At 41.5% G+C, this 20,476-nt stretch overlaps 1 protein-coding gene across 1 annotated transcript in view; it reads left to right on the top strand.

The window, feature by feature from the left end:
- Nucleotides 1-548: 548 nt before the first annotated feature.
- RFX6 (regulatory factor X6) overlaps nucleotides 549-20,476 on the top strand; it is a gene marked incomplete at its 3' end in the record, with an annotated part of 134,183 nt that continues 114,255 nt past the window's right edge. Inside the window, exons 1-3 of the mRNA XM_082252515.1 lie at nucleotides 549-794; nucleotides 2,844-3,000; nucleotides 10,718-10,841. Of these exons, the coding sequence (XP_082108641.1) occupies nucleotides 572-794; nucleotides 2,844-3,000; nucleotides 10,718-10,841 (504 nt within the window). The 5' untranslated portion in view covers nucleotides 549-571. The remainder of the gene's footprint in view (nucleotides 795-2,843; nucleotides 3,001-10,717; nucleotides 10,842-20,476) is intronic.

The raw sequence follows: 20,476 nt of genomic DNA, 5'->3' as shown, positions 1-20,476 counted from the left end.
TAGCAGCTCTAGATATGGAAACACATAATAAACAAACATCCCTTCGCCTCACACAATCTGACAGGATTGTTTCAACCTGTTAATCATTAATATGGTTGATGTGATCACCACCATTTTTTCTATCTTTTTGAGACAACAGATAACCCAATTTACTGTGGCTACGTCACATCCAGAGTCATTATCTCTACCCCTGTGTGACTTTTTGTCAAAATAAAAGCACCTGGAAATCTAGGCTCCAACCTTTAGATGAACAACTGCCTTTCATTTGATAGGAGATATAGGCCAACAACAGGGTGTGCTTCTAGCTATACTTTAAAATAGCCAGTGATGTCAAAGCTTTTAGAGCAGCATTTGTCAGACCAGAAAGCAAATATTGTATGAAGCTCGTGAAGGACCAGGCAAGCAATACGCTCCACATGGACTTTTACATGGTCTTCTTTTTAATTCAGATCTATTTTTACTTTATATAACACCTGGGATGTTGGTTGGATTTTTTTTAGACTGAAATTGTGATTTTGTCTTTCGAGTTTCTTTGACAGTTGATGAGCTGGAATAATTGTACATTTATATAATGCCAATTGAACAGTTTTCTGAGACACAAGAGGGAGACTGTCCATTCCAAACTAGAGAGCAACATAAAAAAAGTAACACAAGGATACCGGATTGCTATGGGTCTATGGTCGAGAAAGAGCTTATGGCTTATTCACAGGAGAGTCTCTGCACAGAAAGAAATGATGGAATAATGCTTACACCAGATGAAGAAGAAACTACAAATGGTCTTGGAATAAAAACAGGTATGAACTCCAGCTCTATGTAATATTTAGGCCATTGTTAAGCAGATCTTTCACCAAAAATGGGTGGCAATGCATAGTATACCTATCTAGTTGTTGTTAGCACTAGAAGATATCCATAATAGACCAGTTTCAAAAAGTAACTGACTCCTTAAAGAACTTTTTTTTATCGGTTTCTAAAAACTGGAAGTGGTTGATGATACATTTTAATAATTTTTTTGAGATATCTGGTATCTGTAGGGGACCGTGAACACTTCTGGAGCACAGAAGTGACTCAACCCTATCTGTAGGTGATCGTGAACACCTCTGGTGCCCAGAAGTGACTCAACCCTTAATTTCCATATCAGGCACATAGGGCATACATTTAAAGACGTCCATTGATCAAAGACAGCAGTCAGTTAGTAAATGACATAACTATTACATTTCATGTTATGCATCTGATGCTCACATACACATACAGAGTTGTATTACATGAGGGGGGAACATACTCTAACCTCAGCAAAAAAAAAAAAATCTCTGCACGGCTAATATAGAACTATAAGCTACTGGCAAAAAAGTTCAAAGATAACCAATGGTTTTGTACACTTAGGACATTCTTAAAAATCATATACAGTATTGTTTACAATCCACACACAGCCGATTGCTTCTAAAGATCTTCAAAAGGTGTAGGTATCTGACAACACACATCTTTTCTCTGTATTCAGTCCTAAGGTGCCATATTTGCTTCAGACAATCAGATGCAAAATTATAGTTCTCATTTCTCAGCCTAATTGTAAAACTGAAGTAAACACAAATTTTTAGTACTGCTTCATTGTATCGTGTACTTTTGGCAAAAATCAACGTAAGATAATTTTATCATTATTCAGAATAGTATTATTATTAATATTATACAGGATTTATATAGCACCAGCAGTTTGTGCAGCGCTTTACAATATAAAGGGAGACTATACAGCAACAATACATCTCAATACAAGAGGAGCTGCTGGGAGCATATAATCTAATAGAATGAAATAATAGCATGACATATATATAAATGTATATATGTGCTAAAAATATAATTCTGCATGCATATCTCAGTGTAAATAATGCATGTATTTGTGGGTTTGTTATAAATGCTTAAATACATTTGCAACTGATGTCAACATTTAGCTACTAGCATTGTCATTTGGAGTAATTACATCAAGGAAAACTGTAGTGAAGGAGATTGGAGGATGTTCCTGCCATCCTCTCCTTCTAAATATACCTGATGGTCACGTTGATCCAATGGCTTGAATATTTTGCATGTCACTGACAATTCTAGGACAATATTCCCACGGACAATATCCCCCCGGACAATATCCCCCCTTTACAACATCCCCCCGGACAATATCCCCCCGGGACAACATCCCCCGGACAATATCCTCCCTGGACAATATCCCCCTAGACAATATCCACCCTCTAACCCTAACCCTATTGCCCGGGGGATGTTGTCCCGGGGGGATGTTATCCAGGGGGGATGTTGTCCCGGGGGGATGTTATCCGGGGGGGATTTTGTCCCGGGGGATTATGTCCAGGGGGATGTTTTCCAGGGGGGATATTGTCCGGGGGATATTGTCCGGGGGGATATTGTCCTGATACCGTCACTGACATAGACCAAGTAGGCAAATTAGGAGTACTGACTTTTCTATTGTGCATGCATGTTCCAAGCCAGTGTCTCAATTTACTGAAGCCAGAAACAGCCAGGCAACTAGCATTTTCAGGAACAATGGCAGTCTCTGTATTTCCCTAAGGACCGTTATTTAAAATATATTAGACGATGTTAAGAATGTATAGTTAAGATGAAGAGCAGTCACTTTTGGTACACTACATTTGTATTTGAAGTACATAATATCTTTGCTGTATACATACATAGTTTTTATCCTGTGACAACAATAAAGGGGAGAATATTATCTATTTTTACAAAGACCAGAAATAAACACGTTTTTTAGTAATGTTATCTATATGAAGAAATTGCTAAGAATATAAATGATACATACATTTACATATCCTATGCTTTTTGCTGTCTGTGTTCAGAGATGCATCTGTCGAACGACACGTGTTCATCGGAAGATGAGGACCTTGATATCATTTATAGGAAGGATAGAGTTATTTGCAATAAGGCATCACAGAAAAAATCGATCACACAAATTATTAAGGATAAGAAGAAACAGACACAGCTCACTTTACAATGGTGAGTATAAGAAATTCATATGAAATTCACATTTTCTTCAGATTTTTTTACTATGTAGAAGTAAGAAAATGTTAATGATGCCCATGAACCTGGCAATTTTAGGGTAATATGAACCTGCTTTTGGTCATACAAATTGTTTTAGCGCTTGGTTAAAAAAAGTTTATGAATAACCCCAGTAATAACAGCAAAAAATTGGGGGAGATTTCCTCAAACTGGCGCACACAGAATCGCGTGCAGCTGTACATAGAAACCAATTAACTAGCCCTGTTCACATCAGGGCGATTTGCCATGTGATTTGACATGTCAAATCACATTCCAAATTGCAGCCTATTGCTGGCAATGGCACCGTCTGAATCCTGCACTACTTTGGCGACTCGGGGTCGATTTAAATAGAATTGACATCTGTGAATGAACCCGCACAGTGTTTTTCAAAACAACCCCAAACTTGCAATAAAATGCGGGTTTGAAATCATGTGACTTCAGCTGAACTCGCACGATTTCAAACCCACCTCCAATGTGAACATACCATTATTGTCAAAGCTTAATTGAACAAGCTGAAGTTAGAATCTGACTGGTTACTATGCACAGCTACACCAGATTCTGTGTGCACCAGTTTTAGTAATTCCCCCCCACTATTTATTGGATGTTGTGAGTCTCCCTGTTCAGCTCCCAGTGCCTGAAAACCTGTTAGACAGCACTATGCAATTGTAGAATACCTCACAGTGCATAGCATCCCTCTACATCCCTCTTAAATCCTGTTGAGCAAGGAACTGTGAAAACATAATATTTTCTCTCTGACTGTTGAGTACTTGAGGATCAGGGCCCTTACAAACAGGGGGACTGATCAGGTCCACCTGTCAGTTTTTTAGGCAGACCCGATCAGACCCTTCAGTCTCCACAATGGAGCAGCGGGTGTCAACAGACATGTGCCCATTGACACCTGCCAATATCCAATTCGATCCTGTCCGCTAAAAACAGATGGATGGGGATCCGTTCTTCATCTGTCTGGTGGATCAGATTGGATGGCATTTGTTCTTCATCTGTCTGGTGGATCAGATTGGATGGCATCCGTTCTTCATCTGTCTGGTGGATCAGATTGGATGGCATCCGTTCTTCATATGTCTGGTGGATCAGATTGTATGGCAGTCAGGTATAAAGGGACAGGTGGTCCATTTACATCCAACTGCCCATAGAGTAGAGTGGGCTGTGTCTGTGTCCGTTCAGCATCAGCAGAGTGGTTACGGACCTGCCATCTGCCTGTTCAGCGGTGATCAGCGGATAGATTCCCCGCTGAGCAGGTGGACTCCAACAGAACCTGCCCCTTGTAGAATGGACCTTATTTTTAAAAATCCTTCGGGATTCAGTAACATAAATATTCATTTTCAAAGAAGGTGCTTTTTCTGATTTGATTTCTTTGAATGTAACATATTGCAGATTACTAGTCTTTATAGATGCATTTGTCTTTTTTATGAGGCTTTCTTACCTTTATTTTTACCTGGTCATCCTGTCAGTAACACATTTCCTAGGATGATAAAGCTCACTTACTGTACTGCATCTATGAATGAGCAGCATGATCACCTTAGGCTGCTTGTTCCTGATTTGCACTACAAACACCACCACTGGTATTATCTGTTCTTGCAAAAATGTACTTAGCCTGAAAATATATATAAAGCTTGCTATATATTATGTTTTGGTTATTGTGTTTAGATATCCTAAAGCCTGTACACACGATCAGATTATGGGACAAATAATCATCCGTTTTTTGTTGCATGCTAGTCATATTGAAAGTGAAGAGGTTACTCAATTTACGAAAATTCTCGTATGACAGAATACAACTTCGGAAGTGATGTTATGTGTTGGATTGTTTTGTAAATAATTTTTCAGTTTCGGAGAATGCGTAGTCTTGCTCTTATGATTTTTTTTTTTTTTTGGACCAAAACTGTACTAATTAAAACGAAAATCGGACGTTGTGTTCAGGTACATTAAAAATGTTATAGCCTGCACCTCCAATTTTTGTTGTCCGAAAAGTCGAAATCGGCTGTCTAAAAGCACTATACTAACGATTAGATAATCGGCCGATTGTTCGTCGTATGAAATTTTACTTTAGATTGTCTTATCGTGTATACAGCCTTTAGTCTGTCTGTACTTTTGAACAGATCAATAGGTAATTCATTTAAAACAAAAAATATTGGAGGAAGTAAACCATACTTTCTACAGAAAACTTTTACAAGATAGTAAATATACCCTATAATCTAATGTGATTACCCTATAATCAAATGTGATGTAACTAGTCACAACAATGTATATTTTGGTAAGGTTTAATTTACACTAGTGCGATTTCAGATGTGACTCACACAGAAATGCATGACAATGGAAATCACATTGTTTTCAATGGTACCCATTCACATCAATGCAATTCAGCATGGCGTGATTTTGTACTACTTTGGTGCAATTCCAGTGCGATTTTGGCCCCATAGAATATGCAAACTACATTCAAGGTCCATCCAAGTTGCACTACATAATCACACTGAAAATTGGATTAAAATCGGATTGCAGCAGTGTGAACCTAGCATAAAATGTATTTCTGTGTATAGTTTGTAAACTAGCATGTAACAAGCAGTTATTTTCTCTCCTTACATGTGTTTCTTGCTTAGAATTGCTGTCAGTGATTTTTGCCTAAAGTCTGGTACACACGTACAGAAACAGAAGCAACTAGCTGACTTTGGGTACATGTGTACCACTGTCTGTTTAAAAGAAGCTGGTCTTGGCGACATATGTCTCGGGGGCTTCTCCGCTGTGTTTCCGAGGCTGCGGCCAACAGGGGACGGCCTATCATGTGTGGTGGATTTGCCCGAAAGTACGGCATTACTGGATACGAATCTATAATCCTATTTATTCTCTGACCCAAGTGAACCTGCGGAAGTCCCAGCGACAGGCGTTGCTGGGGGAGGCGGTGACGGATGCCCCCAAAGGAGCCAAATTGCTTATACGATTTATTTTTGTGGCAGCGAGAATAGTGATAGCACGGTCCTGGCACTCTGCAACCATACCTCTTGGAAATTTTAGAGCAAAATTGACTTGGCTGATGATTAATTAACGTTTATCTGCTGTACTGAATGATAGGGTGAAGCTGTTTGAGAAGGTTTGGCACCCCTGGTTGCGATACTTGGAGGGAGACCCCCAGGCCGACTTGGGTTGAATGGTACCTCTTGGGCTTTTTGGGCCTCTCTGGGGGTGGAGTAGGCTTCTGCACGAGCTCCCCCTGGGGGTTGCCCCCTAATTTCACCAGTTGGGCTTTTATGCACAGTTTATGTGTCTTCCATCCCATCCCTCTCTCCCCCCTTCTCTCTCTTTCCTTTTCTCCTTATCTTTTCTTTCTTTTTGCCTTTCCCCCTCTACCCCCTTATTGTCTTACCTCTCCGGTCCTTCCCTTGGGATGATGGGCATTTGCGGCCGCCAGGCCTGAGTTCACGGGTCCCTCCAACCCCCTTTCTTTTTGCTTGGGGTGGGGGGAGGTGTATTCTGTGCTTGCTTTCATCATGTTTACCCATATCCCCACATTGCATTATTGTGTTTTACGTGGCGGACGGTCACTGTCACTATGGACTTTTTGATACTGTCAGTTTATAATGTTATTCCCTGTATTTGGCCTCTTTCCTTGCCCTTTCCTTTGATTTCCCCCCTCTTTTCTTTTTTTACTTATATTGTATTTTATTACGAAAACTTTCTAATAAAAATTATTGAGATAAAAGAAGCCGGTCTAACGTTCAACTTCTGTCAAATGGTCTTGCTGAAAAACCAGCATTCAATCAGCGCTTGTAGCTGTATTTTGATGGGGAGGAGGTCCCCCCTATCAGAATACAATAGTTCAGTGGGAGTGATCCCTTCACCACACATCATTGTGTTGATGTTGGGACCTGGTGTTTTTTTTTTTTTATGCAACCGCTGGTTAAATGGATTAAAAAAAAAAAAAAGTCAGTAAATTCGATCTGAGGGACCGAAAAAACAATACAATCTCTATAGGACTAAGGGCGGCCATAGATTTTCTTTTTCAGGTTGTTATAGGGGAATTCATCCTGCCGAGCCATTGTGTTCACCGGGGGGTCCTCTGTGGGAGAACACAGGCTATAACATATAATAGCCGCTAGCCATAATTGCATGTAAAACCCAGCAGGCTGGATTGATCAATCAGCTTGGATACCTGCCCATACATGGTTCGAACCAAGGAGGCAGAGGAGAAATTACCGCTCCAGGTGAGCTTAGGAGATCCCACAGCAGGTAACCCCACAGGTGGTGGCCTAGCCACCACTGCAACAGACAAGGAAACTGGGAAAATGCAGTCGCACATTGCAACGGGATACAGATAAAACTTCTTTATTGTAATGCAGAAAGATGCAGTCACAGGAATGAACAGGAGGTTAACATGTTTCACACATCTTGTGCTTAGTCATGCTGAACCAGCCGAGATTAGAACCGTCTATGGCTGGCTTAACTGATCTTATCTCCAGGAGGCTGATCACATTTCCTGAAATACAGATGAACACTAGAGGGGATGTTTACAAATCTGCATATGAAATATAGCATGAGCTAAGGAGCAAAAAGAAAGTAAAATATTATATTAAAATTTGTTTTCAAGTAAAACCTTATGACATTTTTCAAAAATACACTATATATTGACCTTGAAGTAAACGTGCTTTGTCCATGCAGACCAAGGTAATCCCCCCCTCCCCACCAATAAAGATTCACTTTCCTTCACTCCCCCTCTGATCAATTTATTTACACTGAGCAAAAGAACTGCCTGGCATTTTTGAATATTGAAGAGCATGTGACTGAGTCCATGTGACAGTTATGGGCCAAACATCAAGCACCAACTGTGGGTGAGTCCATAGTCCTATGTAAACTAACACTCATGGCTCACACAAGGCAGCTTCTTCTGCTCCAGCTGCTGTACAGAGCCAAAGTTCAGTTCAGACAAAGGGAGACTCAAGTAAGGCTGCTACATCTGTTCTTTCTCTTAGCTAACCTAATCCTTTGTAATATTTTAAATGCCTATTTGTAAAAACAAAGACTGCATACATATTACATTAATTAAATAAACACTAATTTAAAAACGTTAAAACGTTAAAAAAAACATTTTAACCAAAATTGACTCAAAATCATAAGATTTTCCCTTTAAACCAGTGGAAGTACAAAAATTATTCTGGGGCCCAGTTTAGATCTTCTATTTTATTTATTTTCAATTTTAGAAGCCTCCACCCCAACCCCAGCTTCAAAATCACAAAAATTAGAGGTCTAAAAGGATATGTGACCTTTTTCAACATAACTGTGTGTCAAGTACCAGGCTGGAGGCTGATGGGATGAGAGGGCTCCCCTTGAAGCTGAGGTGGTGACAGAGGGTGCTATGCCCAAAGATGCATGAGTTGCCTTATGATGAAGCTGTCTGATGATTCCAAATGTGAGGACATCCAAGAGCAGAGAAGTGATCATAATAGATGATTCTCTGGAGGTGCTGGCAGGTCTTGACAGGTGGGTGAAGCAAAAAGCATAGTCACAAGCCAGGCCAGGGGTCAAACACAGAATGTCAGTCAGTAGCAGAGGCAGAAGTGTGGTCGAGATCAAGCCAGGGTCGAAACAGGAATAAGGCAGGAGCGGGTCCGTGAAGCAAGCCAGGTTCAGAGCCAAAGGACAAGCCAGAGCAGGTCAGGGGCAAGCCGGGTCAGTAACAAGTAATCAAGCAGAAGCAGAAGCACAAATCACAGAAACACAGGATACAGGGCTGATGATAATCCAGCAACTTGTGAGAGCAACTGGTGTCCTTATATAGGCCAGTGAATACTGGCAATTAGCAAGCTTGGTGTATGCCGGTTTGCTGTTGCCCACGCAGGTTTGCCATTGCGTGACATTCGCTAATGGCAATACGCAAATTAATGGGGCCATATTGGACATTGGCGTATTTGCCAGGTCCTCTTAGGGTTCTTCCCTAACACTATGGGACAATTTAACCAAATCTAAACAGCGCAAGCTTTTGTTTAGACTTGTTTAGAGTTTTTTAGGCCTCATTTACCGCACATGGGTGCTGTGGCCCATATGTCATGAATAGGCCTTATGCAGCTGGAGCCTTCAGGAGCTTCATGCCTTTTTAACTGTATGGTGATGAAGCAGCTGTATGGACACAGCTGCTTGTCCTAATTTGACAGGCATGCAAGGAAGCCCTAAATGCACAGGGGTTTATTTACTAAAATTAGAGAATGCAAAATCTGATGCAGCTGTGCATGTTAGCCAATCAGCTTCTAACTCCAGCTTGTTCAGTTAGGCTTTCACAATAAAAACTAGAAGCTGATTGTGCTGCACCAGATTTTGCACTCTCCAGTTTAACCCTCCTCTTGTGTTAGGGTCAAAACTGACCCGTTTTCAGGTTTTGAATGTCTATAAGTATCACATAAATTTGTTTATTGCATCAAGATTTTTTTACTTTGTCAGGAACCTCTATTTAAACAATGTAATAGAAAAATAATCATTTTCACTAAATTATAAAATACTGTGGTGAAAATTAAGACGTTCATGGTGTTAGGGTCAATTCTGACCCAGTTATAATATAGGATTTTAGGACACTAATAAGTGCCAAAACTGAAATCATAAACACTCTCTCTGCTTAGTAACAGTGACAGCCAATCCCCTCTCAACCCTGTGAGCTGTAGTTAGGGAGGGGCCTATCTCTTTTCCTGCTTGTCTGCTTCTCTAAATAAAGTGAAGAAACATAGGACAAATTCATTTCAGAGTTGCTGACTTTATTTTACCATTTTTTAAATTTGACAATGAGAGGTATGCTATCAAAAGAAAGGTCTAGGGGTCACACCAAAAATATTAAAACCAATCTTTTCAAGGATAAAGAAGCCTAACAAGGTAACCAAGAGGTAAGAAACAAATTTGATGATAAATAATTATTCAGAGGGTATTTTATGGCTGATTTAAAACACGGGTCAAAACTGACCCTAACATCATGGATAGTAACGGAATTCTAACATAAGAGGAGGGTTAAGTAAATCAACACCCACACAGAGTATTTGGGGCTGCGCATCCACCCCTGCAAGCCTGTGAAATTAGCTTCTGTACAGCCACTACATTAGTGTTGCCACCTGTCCAGGATTGGGGCAGACAGTCCGGGTTTTAAATCATGTGTCCAGGTTTCAGTGCACCTAAAACCCGGACACATTATTCAGAAAGGAATGTGGCTCAGGGGGCACTCTGTGTCAAATTACTGTTTTCTTTGGAAAGCCCAAAGGTGTACCAGGTCTTTTGAAATCCAATAGTGTATACAAAAATAAATAATAAATTACTGTGCGCTGCTAAAGTGTTCGGGTTTGGCTTGAAGAAAAAGTGCCAACCCTACACTACATCCCTATAGAGTTACATTGGCTGCCTTCACACAGATCCTGGCGGTTTCAGTCACAAACAAAGGGCAAATTCACAATGTACAGGCCACAGTGCCCATAGAAACACCTCTCTATTCAATGACTAAATTATGAAAGAAATGTCTAAATATAGTCCTTTACAACAAGTTTTTGGTTACATTGATAAATAGCTAAAGAAAAGAAAGCAATTGTGATACACTTAAAAATAAATGATCTCCCCAGTCTGTTCAATCCAAATAAACGTAGTAAGATTTGTAAACGATGTGAAATGAACACAAGTAAAACATATGACTTTTACATGACAGGTTGGAAGAAAACTACATTGTATGTGAAGGGGTATGCTTGCCAAGGTGTATACTGTACGCGCATTATCTAGATTTCTGCAGAAAGGAGAAATTGGAGCCAGCTTGTGCAGCAACTTTTGGAAAGGTATGTTGTTTTTCATATACACTCTAGAAATGAACTGTGTTTTGTAGTTGTAGGCCTGCAAGCAATAATAGTTGCTATTATATAATGTTTGTGCAATTTCACTTTTGTTACCCACTTAACCACTTAAGCCCCGGAAGATTCTACCCCCTTCCTGACCAGGCCCTATTTTGCGATTCGGCACTGCGTGACTTTAACGGACAATTGCACGGTCGTGCGATGCTGTACCTAAACAAATTTGACGTCCTTTTTTTCCCACAAATAGAGCTTTCTTTTGATGGTATTTGATCACCTCTGCGATTTTTTGATCATGCGCTATAAACAAAAAAAGAGCGACAATTTTGCAAGAATAACAATATTTTTCACATTTTTTTATATGAAATCCCCCCCCCCCCAAAAAAAATGTAAAAATCTAAATTTTTTAACATTTTTGGCCAATTTGTTTTCTGCTACATATGTTTGGTAAAAAAAATCACAATAAGCGTATTTTGATTGGTTTGCGCACAAGTTATTGCGTTTACTATCTAAGGGAAAGATTTTTGTCATTTTTGTTGTTTTTTTTTTTAATGAGTAATGGCGGCGATCTGCGATTTTGTTTGTGGGACTGCGACATTGCGGCAGACAGATCGGACCCTTGACTGACATTTTTGACACTTTTGGGGGTACTAGTGACATTACTACAGTAATCAGTTCTATACACATGCACTGTTACTGTAAAAATGACACTGGCAGGGAAGGGGTTAACTTTATTGGGGGAGGAGGGGTTAAGTGTGTCTCTAGGGGCGTGCTTCTAACTGTGCAGGGATATGGCTTTTTATGTAACAGCAGAGATCTACGGTCCTACATAGCAAGACCGTATGATCTCTGCTGTTACACAGGGAAGAATGGCAGGCGGCTTTGTTTACATTAGCCACCTGCCTTTCTCCCTCTGTAACTGATGATCGCGAGTGACCGGCGGACATCGGGCCTCCGGCGGCGCGCGCTCGCCCCCTATTGGCTCACAGGCTAGTGATGTACCGGTACGTCACTTTGCCTGCACGGGGCTGACCGCCGCAGTATATGTACTTGCGGCGGTCGGCAAGTGGTTAAGGACCGGAAGGTTTTACCTCCTTATGACCAGGCCATTTTTTGTGATACAGCACTGCATTACTTTAACTGACAATTGCGCGGTTGTGCGATGCTGTACCCAAAAAAAAAATTGATGTCCTTTTTTTTGCACAAATAGAGCTTTCTCTTGGTGGTATTTGATTACCTGTGTGATTTTTATTTTTTGCACCATAAAAAGAGTGACAGTTCTGAAAAAAAATATATATATTTTTTACTTTCTGCTATAAAACATTCCCAATAAAAAAAAATAAAAAATCAAATTTTTTCATCATTTTAGGCCAATATGTATTCTGCTACATATTTTTGGTAAAAAAAAAATCCCAATAAGTGTATATTGATTGGTTTGCACAAAAGTTATCGCGTCTACAAACTAGGGGAAAGATTGATGTCATCTTTTTTTTTTACTAGCAATTGTTGCGATCAGCGATTTTTAGTGAGGCCGCAACATTGCGGTGAACAGATCCGACACCTAACTGACATTTTTCCCCCTTAGGGGGACCAGTAACATTACTACAGTAACCAGTGCTAAAAATATGCACTGTTACTGTACTAATGACACTGGCAGGGAAGGGATTAACACCAGAGGCGATCAAAGGGTTAAATGTGTGCCTAGGGGGTGCTTGCTAACTGTGTGGGGGATGCACTTACTAGATGAACACAGAGACCTGTGTTCCTAAATAGGAGGAACACAGGATCCCTGTGTTTATCACTGACAGAACAGCGTACATCGGCAGACTGCTGTTCTGTCTCCATGGGGAGCGATAGCGGGTACCCGGCAGACATCGCAGCTGCCGGACCCGCTGATTGGCTTCCCCCCTAGTGTATGTCGTTTCGCATAACAGAGCCGACCTGCCACAGTAAAACGACAGCGGCTAGTCGGCAGGTGGTTAAAGAAAAATCTCTCCTGTTATACAGTATATATTGCAAGGATTGAATGAAACATACAAATTTCATCTTGCTGCTGTTTCTCTTATACAAATGTATCATTTCCACTTACTTTCTTAGTTCCTGGGGGCTAATGGAGAGGGTTTGCCTGCTATAGTCACATGATCAGTGATAAATCCCAGGAATATAAAAAAAAAAAACAGTCAGAAAATCATATGAAACAGAGATGTATACAATGTAGAATACTCCCATTGCTACGGTATGTTTTCTGTGGTTAGCAAAATGGCATGTTTGAAATTTTTTGGAGTGTTAGAAGTTAGAATTGGCTGCAGATTTAAAGGGGAAGGTCAGATGTGCAGTAAAGATCCAACTATTCTGAGCCGTACGAAGGGGGTAGGTGGCAGAAGGAGTGGGCTCAGGGGTGAGCTTATCTATGGTGGAACTATAGCAACTTATCAGATTGATTGTTTTTACTGACTAGCTTTTAGCATGGTTCTGTCTATAGGTGTCATAGACATGAGATGGTTTCTAAAATCAGCCATTGATGATCGAATCAGAAGACACCTTTGTCAAATCCATGGGTATCCTTACTTTAAGAGCCCATTCAGACTAGCGCGACACGACTTCGGGGGGCGACCTGTGAAGTCGCGTGCACCGCGACTTCGGCGCAACTTGCAGAGACTTCACATAATGGAAGTCTATGCAAGCCGCTCCGAGGTCGCCCCAAAGTAGTACAGGACCCTTTTTCTAAGTCGGAGTGACTATTAGAACGGGTCCTGTACTACTCAATGGACCGCGACATACCGCGACTTGTCAGGCTGACAAGTCGCGCTAATGTGAATGGGCTCTAAGGATCCCGTTTACATTCTGCTCTCTGCAGTTTGTGAATTACTAGTGTCAACTCAGCAACTTGGATATTCAAGGAACCAAATAAATTAGGAGAAAAAACACATACAGTATCTCACAAAAGTGAGTACACCCCTCACATTTTTGTAAATATTTTATTATATCTTTTCATGTGACAACACTGAAGAAATGACACTTTGCTACAATTTAAACTAATGACTGTACAGCTTGTATAACAGTGTAAATTTGCTGTCCCCTCAAAATAACTCAACACACAGCCATTAATGTCTAAACCACTAGCAACAAAAGTGAGTACACCCCTAAGTGAAAATGTCAAAATTGGGTCCAAAGTGTCAATATTTTGTTTGGCCACCATTATTTTCAAGCACTGCCTTAACCCTCTTGGGCATGGAGTTCACCAGCCCTTCACAGGTTGCCACTGGAGTCCTCTTCCACTCCTCCATGATGACATCATGGAGCTGGTGGATGTTAAGACCTTGCGCTTCTCCACCTTCCATTTGAGGATGCCCCACAGATGTTCAATAGGGTTTAGGTCTGGAGAGATGCTTGGCCAGTCTATCACCATTACCCTCAGCTTCTTTAGCAAGGCAGTGGTCGTCTTGGAGTTGTGTGAGGTCATTATCATGTTGGAATACAGTCTCTAAAGGGAGGGGATCATGTTCTGCTTCAGTATGTCACAGTACATGTTGGCATTCATGGTACCCTTATTGAACTGTAGTTCCCCAGTGCCGGCAGCACTCATTCAGCCCCAGACCATGACACTCCCAATACCATGCTTGACTGTAGGGAAGACACACTTGTCTTTGTACTCCCCACCTGGTTGCCACCACACACGCTTGACACCATCTGAACCAAATACATTTATCTTGGTCTCATCAGACCAAAGGACAGAACCCTGGGGGACCCCACTTTCCACACCCGCCCAATCCGAGTACTCCCCATTAATCACCACCCTCTGTACTCTCCCCTGGAGCCAGTTCTCTATCCAGGTACTCACCTTACGGTCCATACCTACCTTCCTTAGTTTGTACAGTAAGCGTTTGTGGGGAACGGTGTCAAAGGCCTTTGCAAAGTCCAGATACACCACATCCACAGGCTTACCTTTATCTAGGTGGCAGCTCACTTCATCGTAGAAGGTTAATAGATTGGTTTGGCACGAACGATTTTTCATGAATCCATGCTGATTACTACTTATAATACCGTTTTCATTACTAAAGTCTTGTATGTGGTCCCTTAACATCCCCTCCAACATTTTGCAGACTACTAATGTTAGGCTGACCGGCCTATAGTTACCCGGGATATATCTCGGCCCCTTTTTAAATATTGGTACCACGTTGGCTTTTTTCCAATCAGCTGGCACCATACCGTCTGTAAACTATCCTTAAAGATCAAGAATAATGGTCTGGCAATCGCCTGGCTGAGCTCATTAAGAACCCTCGGGTGCAAGCCATCCGGTTCCGGGGATTTATTTATGTTAAGTTTCTCTAGTTTAGCTCTAAGTCTATCCTCTGTTAGCCATGGCGGCACTTCCTGAGGTGTATTATTTAGTCAATGTGTTTAGGCCAATGTGTTCTGACCTCACTTTCTTACTGTTTATATACTTAAAGAACTTCTTGGGGTTCTTTTTACTCTCCTCCGCTATATGTCTCTCGTGTTCTATTTTAGCCGCCCTGATTTCGTCTTTACATTTCTTATTACACTCTTTATAATGCTTAAATGCTGCCAATGACCCCTCAGTCTTGCATTTTTTTGAAGGCCTTTTCTTTAGCTCTAATATACATTTTTATGTTGGAGTTTAGCCACCCAGGGTTTAGTTTTGCTCTTTTAAATTTATTTCCCTGTGGAATGCACTGGCCCACCCCCTTGTTAAGTATGCTCTTGAAGCACTCCCATTTTTCCTCCGTGTTCATTGTTCCCAGGGTTCTATCCCATTTGATATTTTCTAGCAGCGAGCGCAGTTTAGGGAAATGGGCTCTTTTGAAATTCAGTGTCCTTATATTACCCTTGTGTTTCCTATTACTGTAATTAATACTGAAACCAATTGACCTATGGTCACTGCTCCCTAAGTTATCCCGTATTTCTATATCCGTGAGCAGGTCTGTATTTTTGGTAATCAGTAGGTCAAGTACCGCATTGTTTCTTGTCGGTGCATTCACCATCTGACCCATGAAATTGTCCTGCAAAACATTTAGGAACTGCCGAGCCTTGGCTGAGTGCGCGGTTCCTTCTGCCCAGTCTATATCCGGATAATTAAAGTCCCCCATTATAATGACATTTCCCATCCTTGCTGCCAATCCTATCTGTAACATTAGGTCCGCCTCACCCTCCTCCCTCTGGTTGGGGGGCCTATAGCATACGCCCAATATTACCTTCCCCACTGTGCCTTCCCTTTGAAGCTCTACCCATAGGGATTCTACCTCATCCTTAGCTCCATTATTAATATCATCCCTCATATTTACCTGTATACTGTTCTTAATATACAGACATACCCCTCTATTTTTTACCCTCTCTATCCCTGCGATAAAGGGAATACCCCTGAATGGTCACCATCCAGTCATGAGAGCTGTCAAACCAAGTCTCAGTTATCCCCACAAAATCTAAGTCCCCCTCAAACATCAGCAGCTCCAGTTCTCCCATCTGGTTGGCCAGGCTTCTGGCATTGGTATACAAACCTCGTAATTTTGATCGGTTACATTTATCCTCATTTGATGTTTTTAGGCTGCTCTCTTGGTTTTTCCCCGTACCCACCCTGGGTTTCGGAGCTCCGAACACCCTACCGCTAATGCCCCCATTTCTGCCCTCTGAAACTTGCTTTCCACTGGCTAATTCTACATCTGTACCCTCCCCCCCCATTCCCTAGGTTCCAGTAATCCATGTCCCTAGTCTGCTTGTCTTCAGCAAATTGTTTGCAGGCTTTCTTGTGCATCATCTGTAGAAGAGGCTTCCTTCTGGGATGACAGCTATGCAGATCAATTTGATGCAGTGTACGGCATATGGTATGAGCACTGACAGGCTGACCTCCCCACCCCTTCAACCTCTGCAACAATGCAGGCAGCACTCATATGTCTATTTCCCAAAGACAACCTCTGGATATGACACTGAGCACGTGCACTCAACTTCTTTGGTCGAGCATGGCAAGGCCTGTTCTGAGTGGAACCTGTCCTGTTAAACCGCTGTATGGTCTTCGCCACCGTGCTGTAGCTTAATTTCAGGGTCTTAGCAATCTTCTTATAGCCTAGGCCATCTTCATGTAGAGCAACAATTCTTTTTTTCAGATCCTCAGAGAGTTCTTTGCCATGAGGTGCCATGTTGAACTTTCAGTGACTAGTATGAGAGAGTGAGAGCGATAACACCAAATTTAACACACCTGCTTCCCATTAACACCTGAGACATTATAACACTAATGAGTCAGATGACACCGGGGAGGGAAACCAATTTGGACCTTTTCACTAAGGCGTGTACTCACTTTTATTGCCAGCGATTTAGACATTAATGGTTGTTTGTTGAGTTATTTTGAGGAGACAGCAAATTTACACTGTTATACAAGCTGTACACTCACCACTTTACATTGTACCAAAGTGTCATTTCTTCAGTGTTGTCACATGAAAAGATATAATAAAATATTTACAAAAATGTGAGGGGTGTACTCACTTTTGTGAGATACTGTTCGTGGAATGAGTTTGTTTTATAATGCAAGTGACTTTGGTACATGTGTGCAACAGTTTGGGGTCAGTTTATCAATGTTTTTGACCAAAATTCACGCAACTTTTCATTAAATTTTGAAAATATGTAAATCTTGGACAAAATTTGTGTGACTCTTGAGTGAAAACATTGAAGAATAGACCCTCTGGTTGCAAAATGAAAATGTTTGCATCAGAGACCAAAAAAATAGTCTGCTGGACAGAGAAAAATTTGTAGTGCTATATCTGACATCAGATATCAGCAATATCAGGTATTGCAGATATCAGTTTACTTAGTCAGCTTCCATGATTCTATAGATGGGTTTTATCTACCGTAGTTATAATTCAAGGTTGCCAAATTTTGTAAAATTTTTGGGTAAACCTCTGCTGTTATGTATGATCTGAAATTTGGGTAAAAGACTATCTGCTACCCTCAATACCTAATAAAAAGTTAAAGTGGAACTTTACCCAAAGGGTAGGTTCCACTTTATATTCTCCTCTCCCCCTACTATATTTGGCACAGTAACATTTTTTGAGGAGCGAGTAACTAGGCAATCTGGCAAATACTAGGCAAAAACTATCTTTGCCCACAGCCTTCTGGGACATATCACAGGTCCCAGAAGCCTGCAGAACCATTCACAAAGCGCAGTGCTGCCCATGCATGTGCAGTGGGAACCCGGCTGTGAAACTGCAAGCAGTCAAAGCAGGCTTCCCACAGTAAATATGCTGGTGCTGGGGACCCAAAGACCTGTGAAGAACCGTCCCAGGCGAGGACAGCATTGGATCCATGGACAGCTAAGTGTCCTTTTATTAAAAGTCAGCAGATACAGTATTTGTGGCTGCTGACTTTTCATTTTTTCTTTATAGGGTGAAGATCCTCTTCAAGAGGATCTGTGCCTTTCCACTTTAGGAGGATAATTTTCCTAACAGCACTAGATAAAAGAGATAAGACTAGACAAAACAGGATCTTTAGCCCACTAGAAGAATAAAAGCATCTATCAGATCCAGTGACCAACCTCTCTGCTCTGAACCCCCCCCCCCCCACTCACTGGAGTGCTGGGCTGTCGAGGGGGTGGGAGCGGCCAGCTCAGGCTCTCTGCAGCTCACTGAGAGGCTTACCAGGATGATGGCCCAGGCATGTGGGCAGATCCTGACTTCATTGTCACGATCTTGCCTGAGCCTTGACTGGCTCTGTGATGCTTCAGTAGTGATGTCGCGAACCTAAAATTCGCCGTTCGCGAACGGCGAACGCGAACATCGGCAAATGTTCGCGAACCGGCGAACCGGGCGAACCGCCATAGACTTCAATAGGCAGGCGAATTTTAAAACACACAGGGACTCTTTCTGGCCACAATAGTGATGGAAAAGTTGTTTCAAGGGGACTAACACCTGGACTGTGGCATCCCGGAGAGGGATCACGCAAAAAAAAGTTCTTAAAAATTATAATTTTTTGATAGAGAGCCAATTATTGGAAAAATTAAAAAAAAATAAAAATAAAAAATTTCTTTGGATTTAGCATCTGGGGGATCTAAAAAGTGTACCTGTGAAGTTTCAGCTCTGTAGCATGTCCAGAACCCCTAAAAAACAGCATTTGTCTTATATTTTCAGGAATATGGCTTCTCTGCGGCTGGCTTTTTCTCTTGCAGGCATTTATCGGGCATTTTTTTAGGCAGGCATGTCATTTTTTGTATTTAGTGTCTGGGGGGTCTAAAAAGTGTACCTGTCAAGTTTCAGCTCTGTAGCATGTCCAGAACCCCTAAAAAGCAGCATTTTTCTTATATTTTCAGGAATATGGCTTCTCTGCGGCTGGCTTTTTCTCTTGCAGGCATTTAGCGGGCATTTTTTTAGGCAGGCATGTAATTTTTTGTATTTAGTGTCTGGGGGGTCTAAAAAGTGTACCTGTCAAGTTTCAGCTCTGTAGCATGTCCAGAACCCCTAAAAAACAGCATTTTTATTATATTTTCAGTAATACGGCTTCTCTGCGGCTGGCTTTTTCTCTTGCAGGCATTTATCGGGCATTTTTTTAGGCAGGCATGTCATTTTTTGTATTTAGTGTCTGGGGGGTCTAAAAAGTGTACCTGTCAAGTTTCAGCTCTGTAGCATGTCCAGAACCCCTAAAAAACAGCATTTTTCTTATATTTTCAGGAATACGGCTTCTCTGCGGCTGGCTTTTTCTCTTGCAGGCATATATATCAGTGGTGGGTGGGCAGTGGCACAGTACACTCTCTGTGGACCTGACAGCAGTCACTGGCACCCAGGCAACTGCAATTTAAAAAATATATATATATTTTTTTACTTTGCAAGCTGCTGTGCCACTTTATATATCAGTGGTGGGTGGGCAGTGGCACAGTACACTCTCTGTGGACCTGACAGCAGTCACTGGCACCCAGGCAACTGCAATTTAAAAAATATATATATATTTTTTTACTTTGCAAGCTGCTGTGCCACTTTATATATCAGTGGTGGGTGGGCAGTGGCACAGTACACTCTCTGTGGACCTGACAGCAGTCACTGGCACCCAGGCAACTGCAATTTAAAAAATATATATATATTTTTTTACTTTGCAAGCTGCTGTGCCACTTTATATATCAGTGGTGGGTGGGCAGTGGCACAGTACACTCTCTGTGGACCTGACAGCAGTCACTGGCACCCAGGCAACTGCAATTTAAAAAAATATATATTTTTTTTTACTTTGCAAGCTGCTGTGCCACCTTATATATCAGTGGTGGGTGGGCAGTGGCACAGTACACTCTCTGTGGACCTGACAGCAGTCACTGGCACCCAGGCAACTGCAATTTTAAAAAAATATATTTTATTTTACTTTGCAAGCTGCTGTGCCACCTTATATATCAGTGGTGGGTGGGCAGTGGCACAGTACACTCTCTGTGGACCTGACAGCAGTCACTGGCACCCAGGCAACTGCAATTTTAAAAAAATATATTTTATTTTACTTTGCAAGCTGCTGTGCCACCTTATATATCAGTGGTGGTTGGGCAGTGGCACAGTACACTCTCTGTGGACCTGACAGCAGTCACTGGCACCCAGGCAACTGCAATTAAAAAAAATATATATTTTTTTTTACTTTGCAAGCTGCTGTGC

Source organism: Pelophylax lessonae (assembly GCF_965119305.1).
Source record: "Pelophylax lessonae genome assembly, chromosome: 3".
NCBI lineage: Eukaryota > Metazoa > Chordata > Amphibia > Anura > Ranidae > Pelophylax > Pelophylax lessonae.
Note: the sequence above shows the minus strand (reverse complement) of the source record. Positions and strands in the feature narration are given on the sequence as shown.